We start from the raw sequence: 18,073 nt of genomic DNA on the forward strand, positions 1-18,073 counted from the left end.
TTTTCCAAATCCCAGTTTTATTGGTTGTTGGATTTCAGGTGAACCAATGGCACGAGAGATGAATCCACAATATTAAACAAATTATACCAAAAAAAAATACAAAAGGAAGTTCCAGTTATACAAAGCAAAATTGTGGATTTGTATTTTTCTTTTTCTTTTTTTTTTTTTAACCCATCTAATTTCCTACTGCCCAAAACGTAAGCGTAAGGCACAGTCATTACCACATATTTGCCATTCCACATCCGTTTGTCTTAGCCTTGGTTACCATGGAGACAGTATCTCTGACGATAAGGGCACCATTTAGTTATTGGAGATGCTTAATCCTTCATATAAAAATGAAAAAAAAAAAATAATTAAAAAAATGAGTCGCTAGCTACAATCATGATTCATTTCGTAGTGCCAGAAATTGAGATAAAAATGAGGCGGATGAAGAAAGCAGGCAAGCAGAACATTTAACACCACATCTTTTTTTTTTTTCCCTTCTCTTACCATACACATTCACTGACAAGCCCCAAAAAAAACAAAAAAAAAACAAACAATATTTAGTCACACCTCATTTAAAAAGGCAGATATGACACTAGTCAAAATAAAAAAAAACGCAAGAAGCAGCAGATCGGGTTAATGACAAGGCTCTCAAGTGCTTTGTGAATAATGAGATGCCTGACTGGGTTTGGCTGGAGGAACAAACCAAAAAAAAAAAAAAAAAAATCGATCAATTTTACCAGTTGGTGCGAACCGCACACACATTAGTAGCACCACGGTCCAGTTTTATCGGCATCGTGGGAGATGACACGACGGTTGAATCCAGTTAAATCACAAGGCTCGGTCTACACGCATAACGAGGCTCACGTTGTGCTCATCTAATCCAAAAAGCAGCTTTTAGATATTCATTTCTGGGCTTCCCTACTTCACTTAAGCATGATAATGTCTGTGCCTTGGACTTGGACATAAACATCACTCCAAGACTTGTTTTTTTCTGTTCTTTTTCTTTTTTCAGTGAGGTGCATTTAGCGGTCGCACCCAGGTTTATTTTTAATTCTTTTTTTTTTGTTTGTTTGTTTTTAACCGTTCCGGGGACAATAGGGAGGGGGGGGCGGTACATTTACTTCCTACATCCTGTTTGGTCCCGAACAATCGAGACTCCCCACCGACCAATAAGAACACAGCTAGAGGACAACACAAGATAGTTTACATGTGACCAAATTTCATTTTGACGAGAAGGCCTAACTCTCAACCAACAGGCTCAGGAAACTCGCTTCTGGTCTGGTTGGGATGGAAATTTGCAGACCAGCAAATAAATCTGTTTCTACACGAGCCAGTGAAATAGACCTCCCGCCTTGGAAGCAGAATCCATTTTTTTTTTCAGGGGGACAGTAGGGGGGTGTCAAGTAGAAGAACATCAATATACAATAGAGACGAGTAGAAAGAAGACCAATCGGTGCTAAGGCGAGGAAGGGGTGAGGGATGATTGGGGGGAGGGATACGAGCAGCGAACCAGGGAAAAAGTGCACAGCCCTGTGGTAACTATGGCAACATACAGAGGTCGGCAGCTGGGAAAGGGAGGGATAGAAAGGAAGGACAGGGAGGCAGAGAATAACCTTCCTCATCCATCCTTCCTCTTCTCTCTGTGCAGTTCAAAATATAAAGTCATACAAGACGTCATATATGAGGACGGGTGTGGGAAAGGGGGGGGGGGGTATGTAGACATTGCGATGGGCGGGTGCTCAATACTCCCACAGCGTGGCCGTCTCCAGGTCATCCGCGTTGGCCTTCAGCACGCCGGCGTGGTCGCCACGGAGATACTTGCCGTCGCTGGCGTGGCGGACGGCAAGCTTGTTGTAGTCGCAAAATTCAAAGAGGAAGTCGACGGGCGTGTCGCTGCTGCTCACCACCGCCTGCTCGTTGCCGACCATCCAGTACTTGCCGGTGGAGTCTGAATATGGGAGACGGAATGATAAGGAGTGAGGCAAAAGTCTCAGTTGCAAAGCACATCTCAGGCAAGTGATTCTTTCACTCATTACAAAGTGCACTACTTATCCACAACCAGCAGAGGTGCTGTTGAGTCAAAATTAGTAGTGCAAAAAAAAAAAAAAAAAAATCGGGTCATTGTGGCAAGTTGACAACATTCAATGCAATGCCCCCATTCCATTAAATGTTAAAAACTGATACTTGATATTTTTCAGAATTTAAATAATAGTCATGATTTTCTTTTTCATACGTTTCTGACTTTTTCGAAGAACCCTGAAGTATATTGATCTCAGGGACTAAACATGACACGTTGGGATTTATCATTTTTAATAGAGGTCAAATTCCAAAAGGATAAGCAAGTGTATTTACTGTACTGAATGTTGCTAATTTATTAAAAACGAAAAAAAAAGGCATCAGGAACAATTGGGGATTTCCCCCACTGCTTCATAAATAAACATTTTTTGCATAATCCTGCCAATAGACAAACCAACAAAAAAAAAAATCCGCCTTTGGCAGAGATAATTAACCAAATCAAATCCCTATTTTTAGCGTAAACCCATTATGTGCACGATAGACAAAAGATGTAATCCTTCCGCAAGTGGTCTGACGACAAAGCGTCGCTGCCGGCTGCAGAGTACGCACTGTGCACGATATGAAGCATGCTGACCTTGCAGGCTGTAGGCGCCATCTCGGAACTCCAGCGTGAAGTAATCGTAGGAGGAGCGATTGGAGTCCAGAGTCCCGGTCACCTTCCTGCAGCCGATGAAGCCGTGCTCGCCGCGCAGCACGATGATGGGGCGGTTGATCAGCTTCATGAGGAACTCCTCGGACTCACCTGGGAGAGGTAAATGCAGATTTTTCTTTTTTTACTCGAGTAATACAGGTTTACTTGGTAGTTGTCCATTGCACGGTTCTTGTGAGAACTGACAAACTGGAGACGTTTCTAACAATAGCCAACATTCCTTTAAAAGCAAACGCATTTGGCTCACAACGGCATCAAACGCCGCTAAAAAAAGAAAAATAGAACGACTTCTGATCTTGCCGATTCAACATTCCGTCGGCATGCTGAAATAATCCGCCTGACAACTAATTCGCAGCCTGGAGTTAAAATTAACAAGAGAATCATGACCAAGATTTTGGCAGTTTCAGAGAAAAAGAATCTGTTCCTTGTACACTAATAGTGATGTTGGGAAAAACAAAAAAACACTTGCAGTCAAATGCATTTATAGACTTCATAAAATAATTGGGTTATTTTACCTATCAAAAATAAAATACAAAAATTAAAAAAAATAAAATAAAAAAAGTATAAAAAATTCAATATAAAAAAATATATATAAAATATTAAAATAAAATAAATAAAAATAATAATTCCTAATCAGAATGACAAAACAAAGAAACATCATCGATCGTAGTCAAGAAATCAAACGAACCGGCAGAGTCAATGGTAGCTGCTAGCTGGCCGTTTTTCTTGGCGGCGACATATTTCCCGTTGGCGGCCCGCAGAGTCAGCTTCTTCCCACGCCACTCGATGTCAAAGTAGCAATTAGTTGATCTACGGACAGACAAATTGAAAGGCATGAGAGATCAGGAAGGGAGGACGGTCCCACATTCACGCGGCACCTTGAGAAGCGAGTGTCAACACACTCAGCTGTTGCACAATCTGTTCGACGGACAATTTCTTTTCTTCCACTTGCCACAACGTTGCTTCAATAACACATCCTGGTGTCCATTTCGCATACCAGAAGCACCTCAAATATTCTGGTTTTCCCTTTTGAGGCGAAACGAGAGAGGAAATTAAAATTTCAACGTGGTTGCTTTTGGAAGGTGTCGAGAGAATAGAAGTGCCACGTTAAGATGCTCGTCTGCATTTTGTCTGATTCGATCTCGCGTCGACAACTTTTGAGATAAGCGAGTAAGGTTAGAGGGACCGCTGAAGACAAAATGAATAACGGTTTCCTTGGTTACATTAACATTTGTGTGAGTACCGGTGCTCCTTTCCACAGTCAAACTGGAATTATGTCGTAAAAACTTTGATTAACTCTACAGGCAATGTTGCAGGTCGGGTAACATTTCAACATTCAAGTGTAGTAATAAAAAAAAATTTTTTTAATTAAAAGTTGATCATTTTTCGGTGTTGATGCACCATATTGTATGTAAAAATAAGAATTTCAAAATTCTCTTTAAAGGAGACATGATTAATGTGTTCACAATTTAAAAGTTGATTAACCACTCGACATGTGGTTGAAATCACTCGCAAGTGAACATTTTTGTCACGAATGGAGATTAGAACTTTTATTACGTTGCTGTCAGTCGCTATTGCAACAAAACAAGAGCTACTAAAAAAATTTTCCCCCCCATTTTAGCCTGAAATTGAATTTTTTGACAATCACCCCAGCTCACACCGCACGCCAAAACAAAGATGGACAGTATTCAAATCAACAGCGCAATTAAAAAGAAGATGCGCAAACTCCGCGTGGAATGTTCATAAGCCTCAAGCTGTTTGCATTGGAATGAAGATGAGACCTTTTCTGGAGAAAGCACCCAGACACACAGGGTTAAGGTCAAAGGTTAACTGCCACTACCCTGGTTAGACGCCAAAGAAAATCACCCTGCACAGGTTGAGGCTGCACACAAATGTATTCAGTCCCCCCCCCCCCCCCACATGACCCCTTGCACCCACGCATGTCATGTGACCTGACACCCACACAGGCCCGACGGATCTCAAATAACCAGCTGGAACTACAAACTCAAGACGAGTGACGGACTAGACTCCCCAGGCGCTGAGAGCTGTGACACATTGAAACAGGTGATTACGCTGTCACACACACACACACACACACACACACACACGCGCACCCCCCCACACATACATACTTGGTGGAGGCGGTGCACTGCAGGCCTCCGTTGGCAGTGAGGGTCCAGTATTTGCCGGCGGCGGTGCGGAACGCACACTTCCTGTTCTCGCGGCAGATCTCCACTTGGAACACTTCCTGGTCACCTTCCTCGTCTTGATTGGCTGACAGATCCATACCTGGGGGGGAGGGGGCGGGGACACAGCGGTTAGGTCAGGGGGGGAGGGGTCAGCTGCAAAAGGAGATTATCCAGATGCACCATGCAAATCATCTGGTTAGCATCAGACATCCGAAAATGAGCAACAGACAAGTTGGATTAGCGAAGGATTTCGACACACACACACACACGCACGCACACGCCACTATGAAAATACACAACTCCTGACCTCATTAACGCCACATCAGCCTCACAATGAGCTACAGAGAAGTAAACAATGTCAGTTCGACAGGATACCCTACACAACTGTACTCCCATACATACACACTCAGTTCATGGCGCACAATACATGCCATTGTGCATTATGAGGTCATAGTTGACCGTTAGCCGGAGGCCCCGATCGAGAGCGAAACATGGACAGTGTTGGCCTGTTGTGTCAACGTGTGCAGAAAAAAAAAATGGGTTTGTGTCAACCCATGTAATCATGCGCGACCACCCCGCAGTCTTCCTTTTCATGCGCGGCGCCCGCCGATCTCATTTTTCCGTCGTTCTTGCTCGCTACAGGCTCACTTGCTGTAATAAAACGGAATATTCCAGGAGCTGAACAACAATGAGTGTTATATTGGCAACCTTGAGCTGCAGATGTCCAGGAACGTCCCACTCAATTTTTTTCTGATTTCAAACCCAATCAGAAGCACTTCAGATTATTTAAAAACTATCAAACCGTTCTTATGAAGCCATTGTGACGATACTTTAGAGCAGGTGTGGGAAAACTACGGCCCGGGGGCCACATGCGGCCCGGTACACGTTTTAATCTGGCCCGCCGAACTTGAAAAAAAATGAAATGATGAAATGTTTTTCAAAGTCATATATTTTGTTGTAATGCTTTTGATCACTTTCATTTAAAATTAAATATTTTTTTTTTTCTCTGATGAGGTGAAGTTGCCAAAACACTCCATCCATCCGCTCCTGGTCCAACCCCTCTGTCAAATTTTAGAACCCATTGTGGCCCGCCAATCAAAAAGTTTGCCCACCCCTGATGTAGAGCTAATCTGTCTTCAGTGACCGAGCGAAAAAAAAAAGTGTGGCACCAAGCAATGAGTTAGGCAGAAAAAAAATAAAACAGCACTGCATATCTGAATAGCCAATATTTCTTTTCCTCACATTTCCTTCCTGCAACCCATTTATTTGTTTCAGTGCCCACACATCAGGACATAAAAAGCCAGGAGTGATAAGATCTGATGAAGAAAGTATCGTTGAATCCGATGGGACACCCACGTACCAAAAAAAAATTGAATAAAGTAATCCAGGTGGGCCATTGAGTAAGATTTATGTCACGTGCAACAGTGAAGAACCTCAAATGACGTTTTTTTTTAGAGCAATGCAAAAACAACCTACACTAAAAGCTACTCCAAAACTTGAAACCTTTGCAGACATACTGAATTTCTGCAGATATGTAAGAACACACACACACACACACACACACACACACACAGATGATTGAGAGGGAAAACATTACGGACCTTAATGGAAACCACATGCTCAGAAGATGAACTAGCAGCAACTCGGAGGAGGAGAAAAATGAGGAATTCCACCTTTAAGGTCGAGACATCTTTAGAAGAGCGCTCTAATCTTTCATCGTTAACCGCAACACTCCTTCAGCACAGTAGCCGAGGCGAGTTTACATTGGTGTGTCAGGAGAGAATGCGTTTAACCCATCGGAGTGCCGCAAAGCACAAGATTTGTGAGGGTTTAATCCGAAGATCTAAGGCGTAGCACGGTGTTTCAACCATGCTGGGAGACAAAAATCACAAGATATTTGTTCATCGCAGTTTTTTTCTTCCTAGAGAATTGAATTTGTCAAAAATAGTCCAATTTTCACATCATTGTGCACATCAAAAAAGCAGTTTTGCATTTCTCAGAATTTTTTCTACTATCAGTTGTTTATGTCACGCTCCCAAAATGTATTAGCGTTTTTGATGAATGTTGGCATGAGATCATCGTATACGTCTTTCAGCCCCGATGACACAAATATTTAATAAATATGTAATAACGATTTTGAGACTGAAAACAGCAACCGGGATGTTCTGCTCTTTGTATGAATTGTTTTGAGAGCTGAGAAACGTACCAAAGTGGCCAAGAAAAACTGTTGAACAGAACATGAACATTCTTGTTGGAAATCATTAGTCAGTTTCCTCTTCACTTGAACAAACTGATTGCTGTAGATGTGAACCTTCAGTCCAGTGACCTTTGCAGCAATCTGCCGTCTTTTCGGGAAACTTTCCCACCACATGCGAATGTGTCAGACTTCGAACTTAACGGTTAGTTGCAAAGAGCGTCTTAATAAAACTAACCTTTTCCAATCTGCACCTTAATGTCGCGTTCCTTAAAAAAATAAAAAAAAAAACATGGCAGCAAACGTCATACTAAGATGAATTGTGACCTAAACTGAAGCGGAACGATGTTTGAGTGCAGGGGAATACGTCTATGACGATAATGTCTTTTTTAAAAACACAAACTCAAAGTGGCCTTGAGGAGAGTATCACAAGAAAAACGCGTTGAAATATAAAACACTGACACAGACAAAACATTACAGTGACGCCTGTAGAAACAAAGCCCTGACCCGGAGAGTCCATGGCTGTGTGCAAAAGCCTGATAAGCGTAGATTCTTTTTTTTTTTTTTTTAAATGAATGTTCCAAGAGACACTGAACTAGCTCTGCACACCTCAACAAAAGTGACCACACTGTAGAATCCTCCCAAGCCACACACACCGAAAACACCCTCTCCATCTTTTTGTCCACCTTCGCCTTTTCATCCATTCTGATCGAGGCAGCGAAGCCACAGATTGTCTGCCACAGTTTAACGTGAGCCAGCAGAAGAGAACGCACGCAATTCTACCCAGTTCAATTGCCAGTGTGCGTGCGTGCGTGCGTGTGTGCGTGTCCGCTATTGTTCGGGCCGGCCTGACTGAGGAGGCGGACAGCTGGGGCACAAACGGGGAGACACCAGATCATCGGCCTTTGTTCTGATTCAGATGCACGGTACCGTCAGCCAGGCTTGCCATCAAGCTGCAGGAAACACACGCACGCACACACGCGAGGGGAAAAGAGGCCAAGTGATTGCTATTATCATTTGGTTGTGTTCACTGGCTGCTGCAGAATGTGTAAACTGATATGTTTAAAGAGCGTCTTGTTAGTGTGTGTGTGAGTGTGTGTGGGTGTGGGTTTGGGGGTGGTGTGTTGGGAGGAATCTCTCCATGATATCTACTTCATTATAGGTTTGGCTTCCTGTGTGGGTGTTTCACTGCAGAAATGCCCTTCACACTCAGCATGAGTTGAAAATCAATTTCCCTCTGTGACCTCAAGTGATCCAGGGAGGGTGCGTATCGTTGTGTGTGGGGGGGTGTGTGTGTGTGTGTGCACGGTCACCATTCCGACTTGTGTATGTGTCATGTTTCGTTTCCTGCCAGCCGGAGGAGGTGAAGGACACACAACTGGTGTCAGGGCTCATTTGGCAAACCAGCGTCTGATGTGATGCAAAGCTTGGAAGTGTGAGCAACAGATTATGAAGACCAGCAAGAGTTGTTTGGCCCAACTTAAAAACAGAAACTTGTGGTGATTCAAATTTTGTAAAGCTGGACGATTACAAAGAAAAAAAAAATGTTCCTAATAAAGAGAACCGGCATCAGTTAAGCCAGGCGTGGGCAAACTACAGCCCGAGGGCCACATGCGGCCCATTGAACGTTTTAATCCGGCCCGCCAAACTAGAATAAAATTTAATGAATGTTTTATTTTCTAAATACTGTGCAGTGTCAAAGACATATTTTGTTGTAATGCTTTTGTTCTTTTTCATTTGAAATTAAATGCATTTTTTTTTCCTCCGATGAAGTGAGGTTACCAAAACACTCCATCCATCTGTTGTCCGTTGGTGTGGAAACAGATGCAAAAGGCGAGTCAGTGGTCACACAACAGTAGCGAACAGGAAATGACGGCCCCTTAGAGCCGCTCTCTGCCTTCAAATCCTGCCACTTAAAAAGGTCCTTGAACGGAAGGCTGACTGACTCAAAATGTAGCATCCCCGTGCGTAAATGGTCTCGCTGGGAATTTGGGATCATTTTAGCAAGGATGGAGGCGAGTGGATGAAATTAGCATCAAGAATCGTTACTTGACTGTTCATGAATCCAAAAAATATATATACTGCATGATTCTTATTGACAGCTTTTTGCCGCCTTTTTTTTTTTTACAGACCCTCTCTATTTATCCGTGCAGTTTTTTCAAAGGTCATAAAAACCCGATCATGTATGCTAATTTTCAGTCGCCATTGTGTTTCATGTTAGCATAAATACAGCAAACGTTCGCAAGACAAAATTATTGTTTGGAATTAGCATGAGCACACAGGTGAGCCGTGATTGGTCGTTACCCGAGCCCTAAGCTAGCCGTGGTGAGGTCATCTTCAATGGACGGCAAGTGGCAAAATGGCCGCCCGCTGAACTGCTTGGTGGAATCTAGTCTCAAGTTACAATTGAACCAAAGCACGACTGAGGTTTTTTTAAGATAAGCTAAACCAACATTCACACTTGTGACACTCAACAAATCAAGACAACTGAATTTTCTTGCCTTTGTGCGTGAAATCCGTCAGCATTTTAATAACACTAAGCAGCATTTGGACTGACATCATAACCCCGGCTTCTGCTAATGCAAGCCAGGCCACTTCAACCGCCATGTTGGCTCCGGGGAAGCTCCAAGCGGCTCTAAGTCCAAAAACATCTGGAGCCACTTTAATTCCGATCTGTTTTTTTTTTAATGCGCATTGCAATGACCCCGCCATTTGACATTGTGAACATTGGCTTCCTCCTGGGATTGTCATTAAACGACAAGATCCTGCAACATGCACCGAGAGGAACGTTAACAGACGTTTTCACATTTCTGGCATGAGCAGGGTCGCAACAGAGGCGCGCCAGCAACCGTGTACTTCCGACGGGGGGGAGTTACTGGCCTCCATTTTGTGGAGATGGGACAGAAAGCGCTGATGAAGAGCAAAGTAGAGAAATGATCTATTGACATTGAAACGGAAATGGAACAAATAGCCTCAGAAAAAGGGATGAGGCTGAAAAGCCAAACCACAAGGGAGCAAAGAATCTGACTCACTAAATATAGACTTGGGTGGTGACCGGGTTTATAGTGCGATTAACCTTGCACTCATTATTTGATTAAAAAAACGAAAAAAATCTAATCATTTCTATGCATCCCATAATTAAATGTTTTTCTCCTCCAAATAGTAAAACCATGCTCACGATCACAGTCGGATGGAAGTCTGGCACTGATAATGACCTTTGAGGCTGGAAGCGGATGGGGGAGGTACACCGTGATGGGGAATTATGCAAGAGGTGTGACTGAGAAGGAAGGAAGGAGACAAGCTTTTGTCTGGCTGGAAAAAAACGCAACCAGCACACACATGTAAAATGTTCCATTTGCCACATTTACCAAAGCGACAATTTGGATTTAACGAGCAGATGTTCAAATAATAAATGACAAAAGGATCCAAAGACCTGACAGTACTCAAGGCGAGGGAGAGATTTTCTGCACATGGGATGAAGCCGACTTGCAAAACTCAAAGTAGAGGGTATGAGCTGATTTTAACATGCGCAACATAAGGCGAAGACGAGCCCGCAAAATAGTCGCGAAACCTCAAACGACTTGCATCACCGTGGCTTGGGTGTTCCAAACATCAAGCAGGGAGTGTGCCACTGGAACCTTCCAGTTTAAGGCGGGTTGAAATGAGAATGATGGCACGTGTGCATTTAGACGAGCAGGCTAAAGCCTTCCTTTGTTGGATTTTTTTTTTCACTGCAGTTGTCAGGAAAAATGGGAGAAGCACACATGCTTCCTGCAAAAATGTGCTCTTACTCACACTTTGGGGGTTTCAACATTATTTTTTCATTTAAACTGGGTGGGGTGTTTACATTATCCATATTTATTCCTCTCAGTTAGCACTTGTGCAACTGTGAACGTGATTACCAACTGGCCATCATTTTTTCAAGTTTAGAGTGTGCAAGGGAACTATGGTGCATGGGAATGCATGATGTATTGAGTGTGGAGGATTATAATTAATTAAATATTATACGTTAAAGTTATACTTTACACAAATTGTCCAATAAATGTATCATATTTCCTTTCATTCCTCCTCAATTTTTAGGGGCCATTTCTATATTATTCACACAGTCCTGTATTGAATGTGGAACTTTAATTTCCCTGAATGAGGTGCAGTATCTCGCCATCTAAACTTGTGTTGTATTTTTGATGGCAGGGGCGTGTGGCAGAGTTGGTCAGTTTGTGGGGGTGGTGGCAATGTGATCAAACCAATGTGCGTGCCAAGGATAATCGAACCAGTGTGTGAGCGCGTGCGTGTGTCTGCATGGGTGGTGCCGTGCCTGGTGGCAATGACAAAGATGGTCACACTAGTGTGTGTGGGGGGGGCATTGAAACATGCCATCACAGAAACACGACCTCACAGAAACAGATGCGTACCTTGGCGAGTGGAGACGTTCCTCTCGTTGGCCGCAGTGAGGACCACCTGCGGGTGGCTCTGCTCCAGTTGGAAGAGCTCGTCCTTGCCCACGCGCGCACTCTTGCCAGACTTCATGGTGCCGGAGGGCCCGGATGGCGCCAGGTACTTGCCAGCGCAGTCCCTGAATGCAACCTTACCGGAGCGAAACTCCAGCGTGTAGCCGGTGCTCTTGTCCGTGGCGGCCACCAGCGCGCCGTCGTTCCTCAGGAAGCGATTGTCGGAGGTCTGCAGGTGGTAGCGTTGCTCTCGGAACACCAGGGTGATGGTGGAGTCCACGCCCCACGGGATGTCCCTGTCGATGGCGATCTCGTCCACCTTGGAGCTCAGGTGCGCGTAGCGTTTGCGCGTCAGGCTGAAGACGTTCACCTGCGGGTGCATGGCGATGTGCACGCTCCATTTCTCCGCCACCGAAGCGGTCTGGGCGAAGCAAATGATGCGGTCCTCGGTTCCGCCCAGGTAGCGGCCGAAGAGCTCGGATTGCAGGGACCAGCGGCCGTCGTCGTGCGCCGTGATGATGAAGCGGCACTCCGGGCCCGGAGTCTCGCTGTCCCCGGTCACGTTGCCGTCCTTGTCGGTGGCAATGTAGCGGCCCAGATGTGACTTGAGGAGGAACACGTTTCCGCTGGAGTCGTCGCCGCTCTGCTCCAGGGTCCAAATCTGCTTCTTCTTCATGCTCGAGGCCGAGGCGTTGATTTTGAAGCCGAACGTCTCGGCCGTGAGATATTTGTTGCCGCAGTTGATGAGACCGAACTGGATCTGCAGCATGTCGCTGCTGCCGTTGGTGGCGCCGTTAGTTGTCATGGTGGCTTCGGTCCGGTTCTGTCTGAGAGGGAATTTGATGGAGGGGGGGCTGGGTAGCTCTGTAGTGAGAGGAGATGCCTGCCGGCCTGTTAAAGGGTGGGATGCTGTGGTGCCTTGCGTGCTTCTCTTTGTTTGAGGAGTGTGTCCGTGAACGCGCGCCCCCGGTCCTTTGCCTGCCTCATCAGCGCAAGCACGCCGCCACAGCTGCAGACTATATAAGCATCCGTGACGTCACGGATAGACCACGCCTCCCGTGGTCCTTGGGGCAACTGCGGCCTGACAATGGGAATTTCAATTTACCACTCTCCATTCTACTTTTCCAGAGGTGGCAAAAATACTTAGACGCAATACTTAATAGGAGTACAGATTACTTTTACTGGTGCAAGTACTGATTATATTCATTTGTGTATAAAAAAGAAAGAAAGTACAAATAGAAATGTATACTGAAAGAAAATGAACATTTCAACACTTGCACAATAAATGTGATGCACTATATGAGGAAGAATGGTCGTGCCAGATGTTGACTGGACACATTTTAGCGGCCTTTTATTGTGAGTAACCGGAAGAAAATTCAAAAACGGTTAAGACATCAAAAATCAGCATATAAATACCGTGATTTAGAGCAGAAGTTTAATTTTCTCTCATGACATAACAGAACTAGACTAGGCCCAAGTTAAGGATGTGAAATGCTAGTCTCTATTTTTATTCTTATATAAACTTTCCTCCAGTCTCTAATAATATCACACCACCTTCTCTCACTGGTCAGATGGACTCTCAAGTCATGAGGATGTGCATCCTCACACAAAGCTCCATTCACGACTTCGGCACTCACATCAGAGGGAAGCAGAGAGCTGTCTCTGTAAACAAAGAGGCCAAACAGATCCAGGCGTGCATCCTTTCCGTGCGTGTGCACGACTGTGCAATCAAACACACATGCTATAAGCATTAAAAACCATATTTCACTCCAAGTGAAAGTGCAGATGCTCCTCGGCCTTTAAGAATCGTGAGTGAGCAGAGAATTCTTCCGAAACTGATTGGCAGTCTGTACCTCATTGATGTCGGTGTTGCTATGCAGAGAAAGTCTTGAGTTGTGGAAATCAAAGATCAAGGCTAAAGCTAGCTTGCTTTAAGTCCAATATGTTATGTCAGCAGTGTTTTATGACCTCTGACCCTTCAGAAACACAGTGAAATTAACACCATATAATTCTCCTTCCCATTTTTACATCTTGCATATGATGCAAAAAAAAATTTAATAGAATACATCATATAGGGATGCTGATTATTCGACGTGTCAATGTGTGTAGATCCAAGTTGGAATGAAATCATACATTTATTGTTGAGTCAATACATCTGTGTCGAAAGCAAGCCCCATATTTCTGACACATCAACCTACCGCACCTAATGTTGAAGTGGGTGTGGAAATGCCACGAAATGCACGGCACAGCTGTGACAACACATGATTGTAAATGTATAAGTAAATACACACTGCCGCTCACAAGTGACATCAAGAGGAAGAACAAGTGGGAGTCGTCTCGTTTGCAAGGTGCGGACTCACAAACTGGGCAAGCTGCCTGCTGCTGTGATCAAGCCACGCACACACAGTGAACACACACGCTGACACACTGACACACTTGCTGCGCTCACTACACCCGCAGATGGCGCAGCACTGCATTGCTGCAGAAAAAAAGAACCTGACCAATTAGCATCCTTTTTCGTCACACACCTCTGAGTGAGGACCAATTGCAACTGTTGGTTTTTAGCAGTTGTGTTACAGTGTCTGAAAATAAAGCAACGTATCTGATAGACCAAACCCAAAAGCAGATTCTTTGATTTTTTTTAATTTAATATTAAAATTTGGTATACTACAATTGGCTGTCATCGTATTACAGCTTCCTAATAACCATATGACCTCTCATCTTGGGAGCATTGCAATAAAATAGAAATATGAAGCACACCAATGACCGATTTCTTTCTTTTTGGGCCAATGTGGAGTCGGCAGCAGATGAACTGAGCATTTTCTCCCAAAAAACAGCTGGTGTTTCAATTGATTGCATTGACTCTATTAATGGTGGCACTCAGCCCACTCGTCATTTCGCTTCTGTGTCATGTAACTGGGTGGGTCATGTTTCCACACGAGCAAGAAAAACTAGCAAGAACTCCTACCCAAAAGCCCAAATGTTCTTGAAGATTCAAATCAAGACGGCTTTCACAATCTATCTATCTATCTATCTATCAAGCTAGCAAGCTAGCAAGCTATCTAGCTAGCTAGCTAGCAAGCTAGCAAGCTATCTATCTATCTAGCTAGCTATCTAGCTAGCTAGCAAGCTAGATCCCAATCAATGGGAGCACCTCTGTAGTACAACTCTATACCCATTTCAAAATATGGAAAGTTCTATAAAGATTTTAGAGGAACTTTATTGAAGTTTACATGGCCAAATGTGCGTGTACAATATGTGCATCATTGTGCAATCACAAAGGAATTTGCGTTTAGCCTACCAGTGTCACACACAGCTGCAGCCCAACCAAGGGCCTCGTCTCCTCCAACAAAGAGCTGAAAGCCGGAGCAACTGGGTTACCCCTAACACTCGCCATTCTTCCCAACAGGAGTCAGGTCAAAGGTCACAGTGGCGCAGTTTGTGTGCCCATGCGTGTGTGCGCTTTGGCCTTTCCGCCCCCCAACTTCACTTATTGTCATGGCAACAGCAAGGCAGCCAGTACATAGCTTTCCCCCTCTCACACATAATGTGTGTGTGTGTGTGTGTGTGTGCATATGGAAGGGATGGCCTGCAGCTGACAGCATGATGTCGGTCAGTCAACAAAAATGTGAGGCATGAGTAGGACACTAGTGCATGCATGATCATCAATGCGTGCGCGTGTGTGTGCACGCAAGTGTGTTTATGTATCACGTGTTGTCATGCGGGGACATGTCTATGTGTTTACATAGATAAATTATGTGTGTGACAGAGCATGATGCAGGTGGACGGAGACGTGGCTTTGTAAAAAGGAAAACAAAGTGATGCTTGCGACTACAGGGGAAATGTGATCAGGATGCCTCTAAAAATACAATTTTCCCGCTGTTGCCACATCCTGCCCACATGAATGGACACTGTGGTGCTTGGCGGAAGTATTCCCACTTCCTTCTGTGTTTCCTTACTTGTCGTATGAACTTACCAAATGTTGCTTCCTTTGAACACAAGAACAAACAGTTTATGCATCACTATACAAAAAAAAAAATTGAAAAAGGAAAAGTGCAACTGTAAACGTTTATATTGGTAACGTGTACACACATTGAAGGTCCGGGCACTAAATGCTCGGCCCTCAATACGGTTCAGTCTTCACATCCTGTCAGCAATGAGTTATGCGAATTAAAAAGACATAACCGCCTGCTTGCCTTTCCCGAGTCTCTCCATTTGAGTTGAAAGGAGCTCTAGCGCGCCACCCATTGGCGACAACTGAACATTACACCACCCATAGCATCCGGAGAGAATAGATTTCACACCACATCTGTGAATGGACGAACACAAGCAAGTGTTGTTGGCCAGTGCCGCCATTGACCCCTCCCCTTATTTTGGAATCCCCCCCCCCCACACACACACACACTCTTCCCCTCCTTGTTTTTCTCTACACCCCCCTCCTTGCAATCTTTTCATCTTTCTCATTAGTGGCAATGAGGACTTTCTAGATGCAAGTGGTGTGCCCTCGTGGTACAAAGAGCTGATGGAGCCTCCCCTTAAGAGCTGCACAGTTGTGGGGTCTACCGGTTTCGTATTACATAGCCCCCTAGACCCCACCACCCCACTCCTCATGAATTTTTTTTTCAACACTTTTTCAAGCACACACGCATGGACAGCACACAAATTGGGTCAGTTAGCCAGAAAAGTGATGTCATTTCAACATGTACTGGATGAATCTTTTTAAGCCAATTGATTTTACAGTGTATTTTTTGTCGGTACAGTGTGAATAATTGATGACTGTGAACCTTTTAATGGAAAAAAGCATGAAGGACACACACCATCTGCTGACAGATGTGCCAACGCACACACACGCACACACGCACGAACTGTTAAAAAACTATTGAATATGCGTTCAATCTCAGCCTTTCTCTTTCAAGCGAAGGAAGTAGCAGCATTCAAGTCGTAACAATCATAAAATGTTTTTAATAAAATAAAGATGCTATAGTCCTGATCTGGCTCTATTATTGGCTGTTCAGTTAAGAATTTAAAACACATGAACTTGTGCGAGACTTTTAGACAAAATATGTTGAGCGGAAAAAAATGTGACTTTGAATAATTAATGACGATGTCACGTCACTGATTTGCAAGTATGAGCAGGGCTTCTGTTGAAATGTATAAAAAAAAATCACGACTGATTATAAAAGTGGCGTTCCAAATGAATTCAAGCATACAAAATGAAAAAAAAAAGTTTAACGTCAACACAAAAACATCCACTGACCCAGTTTTACTTTTTGTTACCAAAGAAACAGAAAGAAAAACAAAACAAAGCGTGCTAGTGACACATGCTTTTTTGATTTTTCACAGTCACACACGCACAGACGTCTCTCTGTGGGTCCGCTAATCCGAAAATAACTAACATCTTTAGTAAGTCCCAGGTTATCACTTTACAATCTGATGAGCCAAGACAGGCTTGCTCACTCCAGCTGGCATCTTTATGTCCTTTCCCTCCTTCCTTCCTCTTATTGCCCCCCCCCCTATAAGCATTCTTTATGAGAGCAGAGTGTGTAAAAGCAGCAGGGGAGTTGCGAATGAATTTAAAAAAACAAAAAAAACAAAAATAAAACAGACAGTCATAGGTGAGGCGCAATAACTCAGGTAGGGAATGTTTAAAAAAAAAAAATAATAAATAAGATGCAATACAAAACGAATTCTGAAGAGGAGGAGCTATGTGGGAGGAGTGATTTACCGTACAGTACTACCTGTCCTTAAAAGGTAATCCAGCCCAGGTGATTACCTGTCGTGAACAGCCAATCCCTGCAGAGAGCTGCCGACCTGCCAGTGCCTTTTTACCACTCTTGATAAGACACGTTAAAGTCGACATACTGAGCATTCCCGAAATTGAAGTTGCACACTTCCTTCGGCGTACATGAAGTCCCACACTGCATATGTGTGATTATGTAACAGCACATCCAAGGGAAGTAGCAGCGTGCCTCCTGACCTATATTGTGGGGGCCCTCCAACTGTGTTCGCTCGGGGGAATTCCACACAATTAGCTGTATAACACTCCGATGCATTCATGCCGACGAACGCGTCCATACAAATGAAGAAGAACACACCGTGCCTGTTTTGTAGAACAAGACTTTCCACTTTAATCCCCACCTCAAGAGGAAGTGAATACCACAGCTTGTGCAAAACCACCTCGTCGGGAACTATGCGGAGGGAGAAGCGAATGTCTTGAGATCGAAAGAGAGAAAGGAGGGAGTGGTTGTTTCCTTGCCGTGACACGCTTGTGAGCCCGCCCTGACTCAAATACAGGTGTCACGCTTTTAAGCACTTTAAGAGTAAACGACAAAATCAATGAGATGACATTGTGCGAAATCGCTACGTGAGCAGTGAAACTGTGGTAGGTGCAGCATGTGAGTCAGTGATCTTGCCACGGTTGCCTAAAACTTCCTTCCTCATGACTAACAGGCATGACTGACAACCACAACAGATAAAAAGTGAAGACGATCCCGTGTTTGTCCGGATCCACCTATGTCGCTGTGGCCATGCC

General features: G+C 44.2%; 1 protein-coding gene across 2 annotated transcripts; it reads right to left on the reverse strand.

Moving 5' to 3' along the window:
* fscn1a (fascin actin-bundling protein 1a) lies at positions 1-12,538 on the reverse strand. Of its 2 annotated transcripts, XM_088316751.1 has the most exons (6): positions 12,441-12,528; positions 11,506-12,396; positions 4,843-4,999; positions 3,399-3,520; positions 2,636-2,803; positions 1-1,933 (listed from the first exon to the last, which is right to left on the reverse strand). In XM_088316751.1, exons 1-6 carry the CDS (start codon positions 12,526-12,528, stop codon positions 1,725-1,727), a joined length of 1,635 nt encoding a protein of 544 aa, XP_088172877.1. In that variant the 3' UTR covers positions 1-1,724. The 2 variants fall into 2 exon arrangements, with proteins under 2 accessions (XP_088172877.1, XP_088172876.1); XM_088316750.1 differs by having other exon boundaries at positions 11,506-12,538.
* Positions 12,539-18,073: the final 5,535 nt, after the last annotated feature.

Source organism: Idiotropiscis lumnitzeri, chromosome 15, assembly GCF_059441095.1.
Source record: "Idiotropiscis lumnitzeri isolate Australia: NSW breed Sydney's pygmy pipehorse chromosome 15, RoL_Ilum_1.0, whole genome shotgun sequence".
NCBI classification, from domain to species: Eukaryota; Metazoa; Chordata; class Actinopteri; order Syngnathiformes; family Syngnathidae; genus Idiotropiscis; species Idiotropiscis lumnitzeri.

Coding starts and splice junctions, on each gene's coding strand:
- fscn1a (XM_088316751.1), bottom strand. CDS start 12,528: ATGAGGCAGGCAAAGGACCGGGGGCGCGCGTTCACGGACACACTCCTC. Junction 5,000..11,505: donor GAACGTCTCCACTCGCCAAG/GTACGCATCTGT, acceptor CCTCCCCCCCAG/GTATGGATCTGTCAGCCAAT. Junction 2,804..3,398: donor AGCTACCATTGACTCTGCCG/GTTCGTTTGATT, acceptor TACCTCTCCCAG/GTGAGTCCGAGGAGTTCCTC.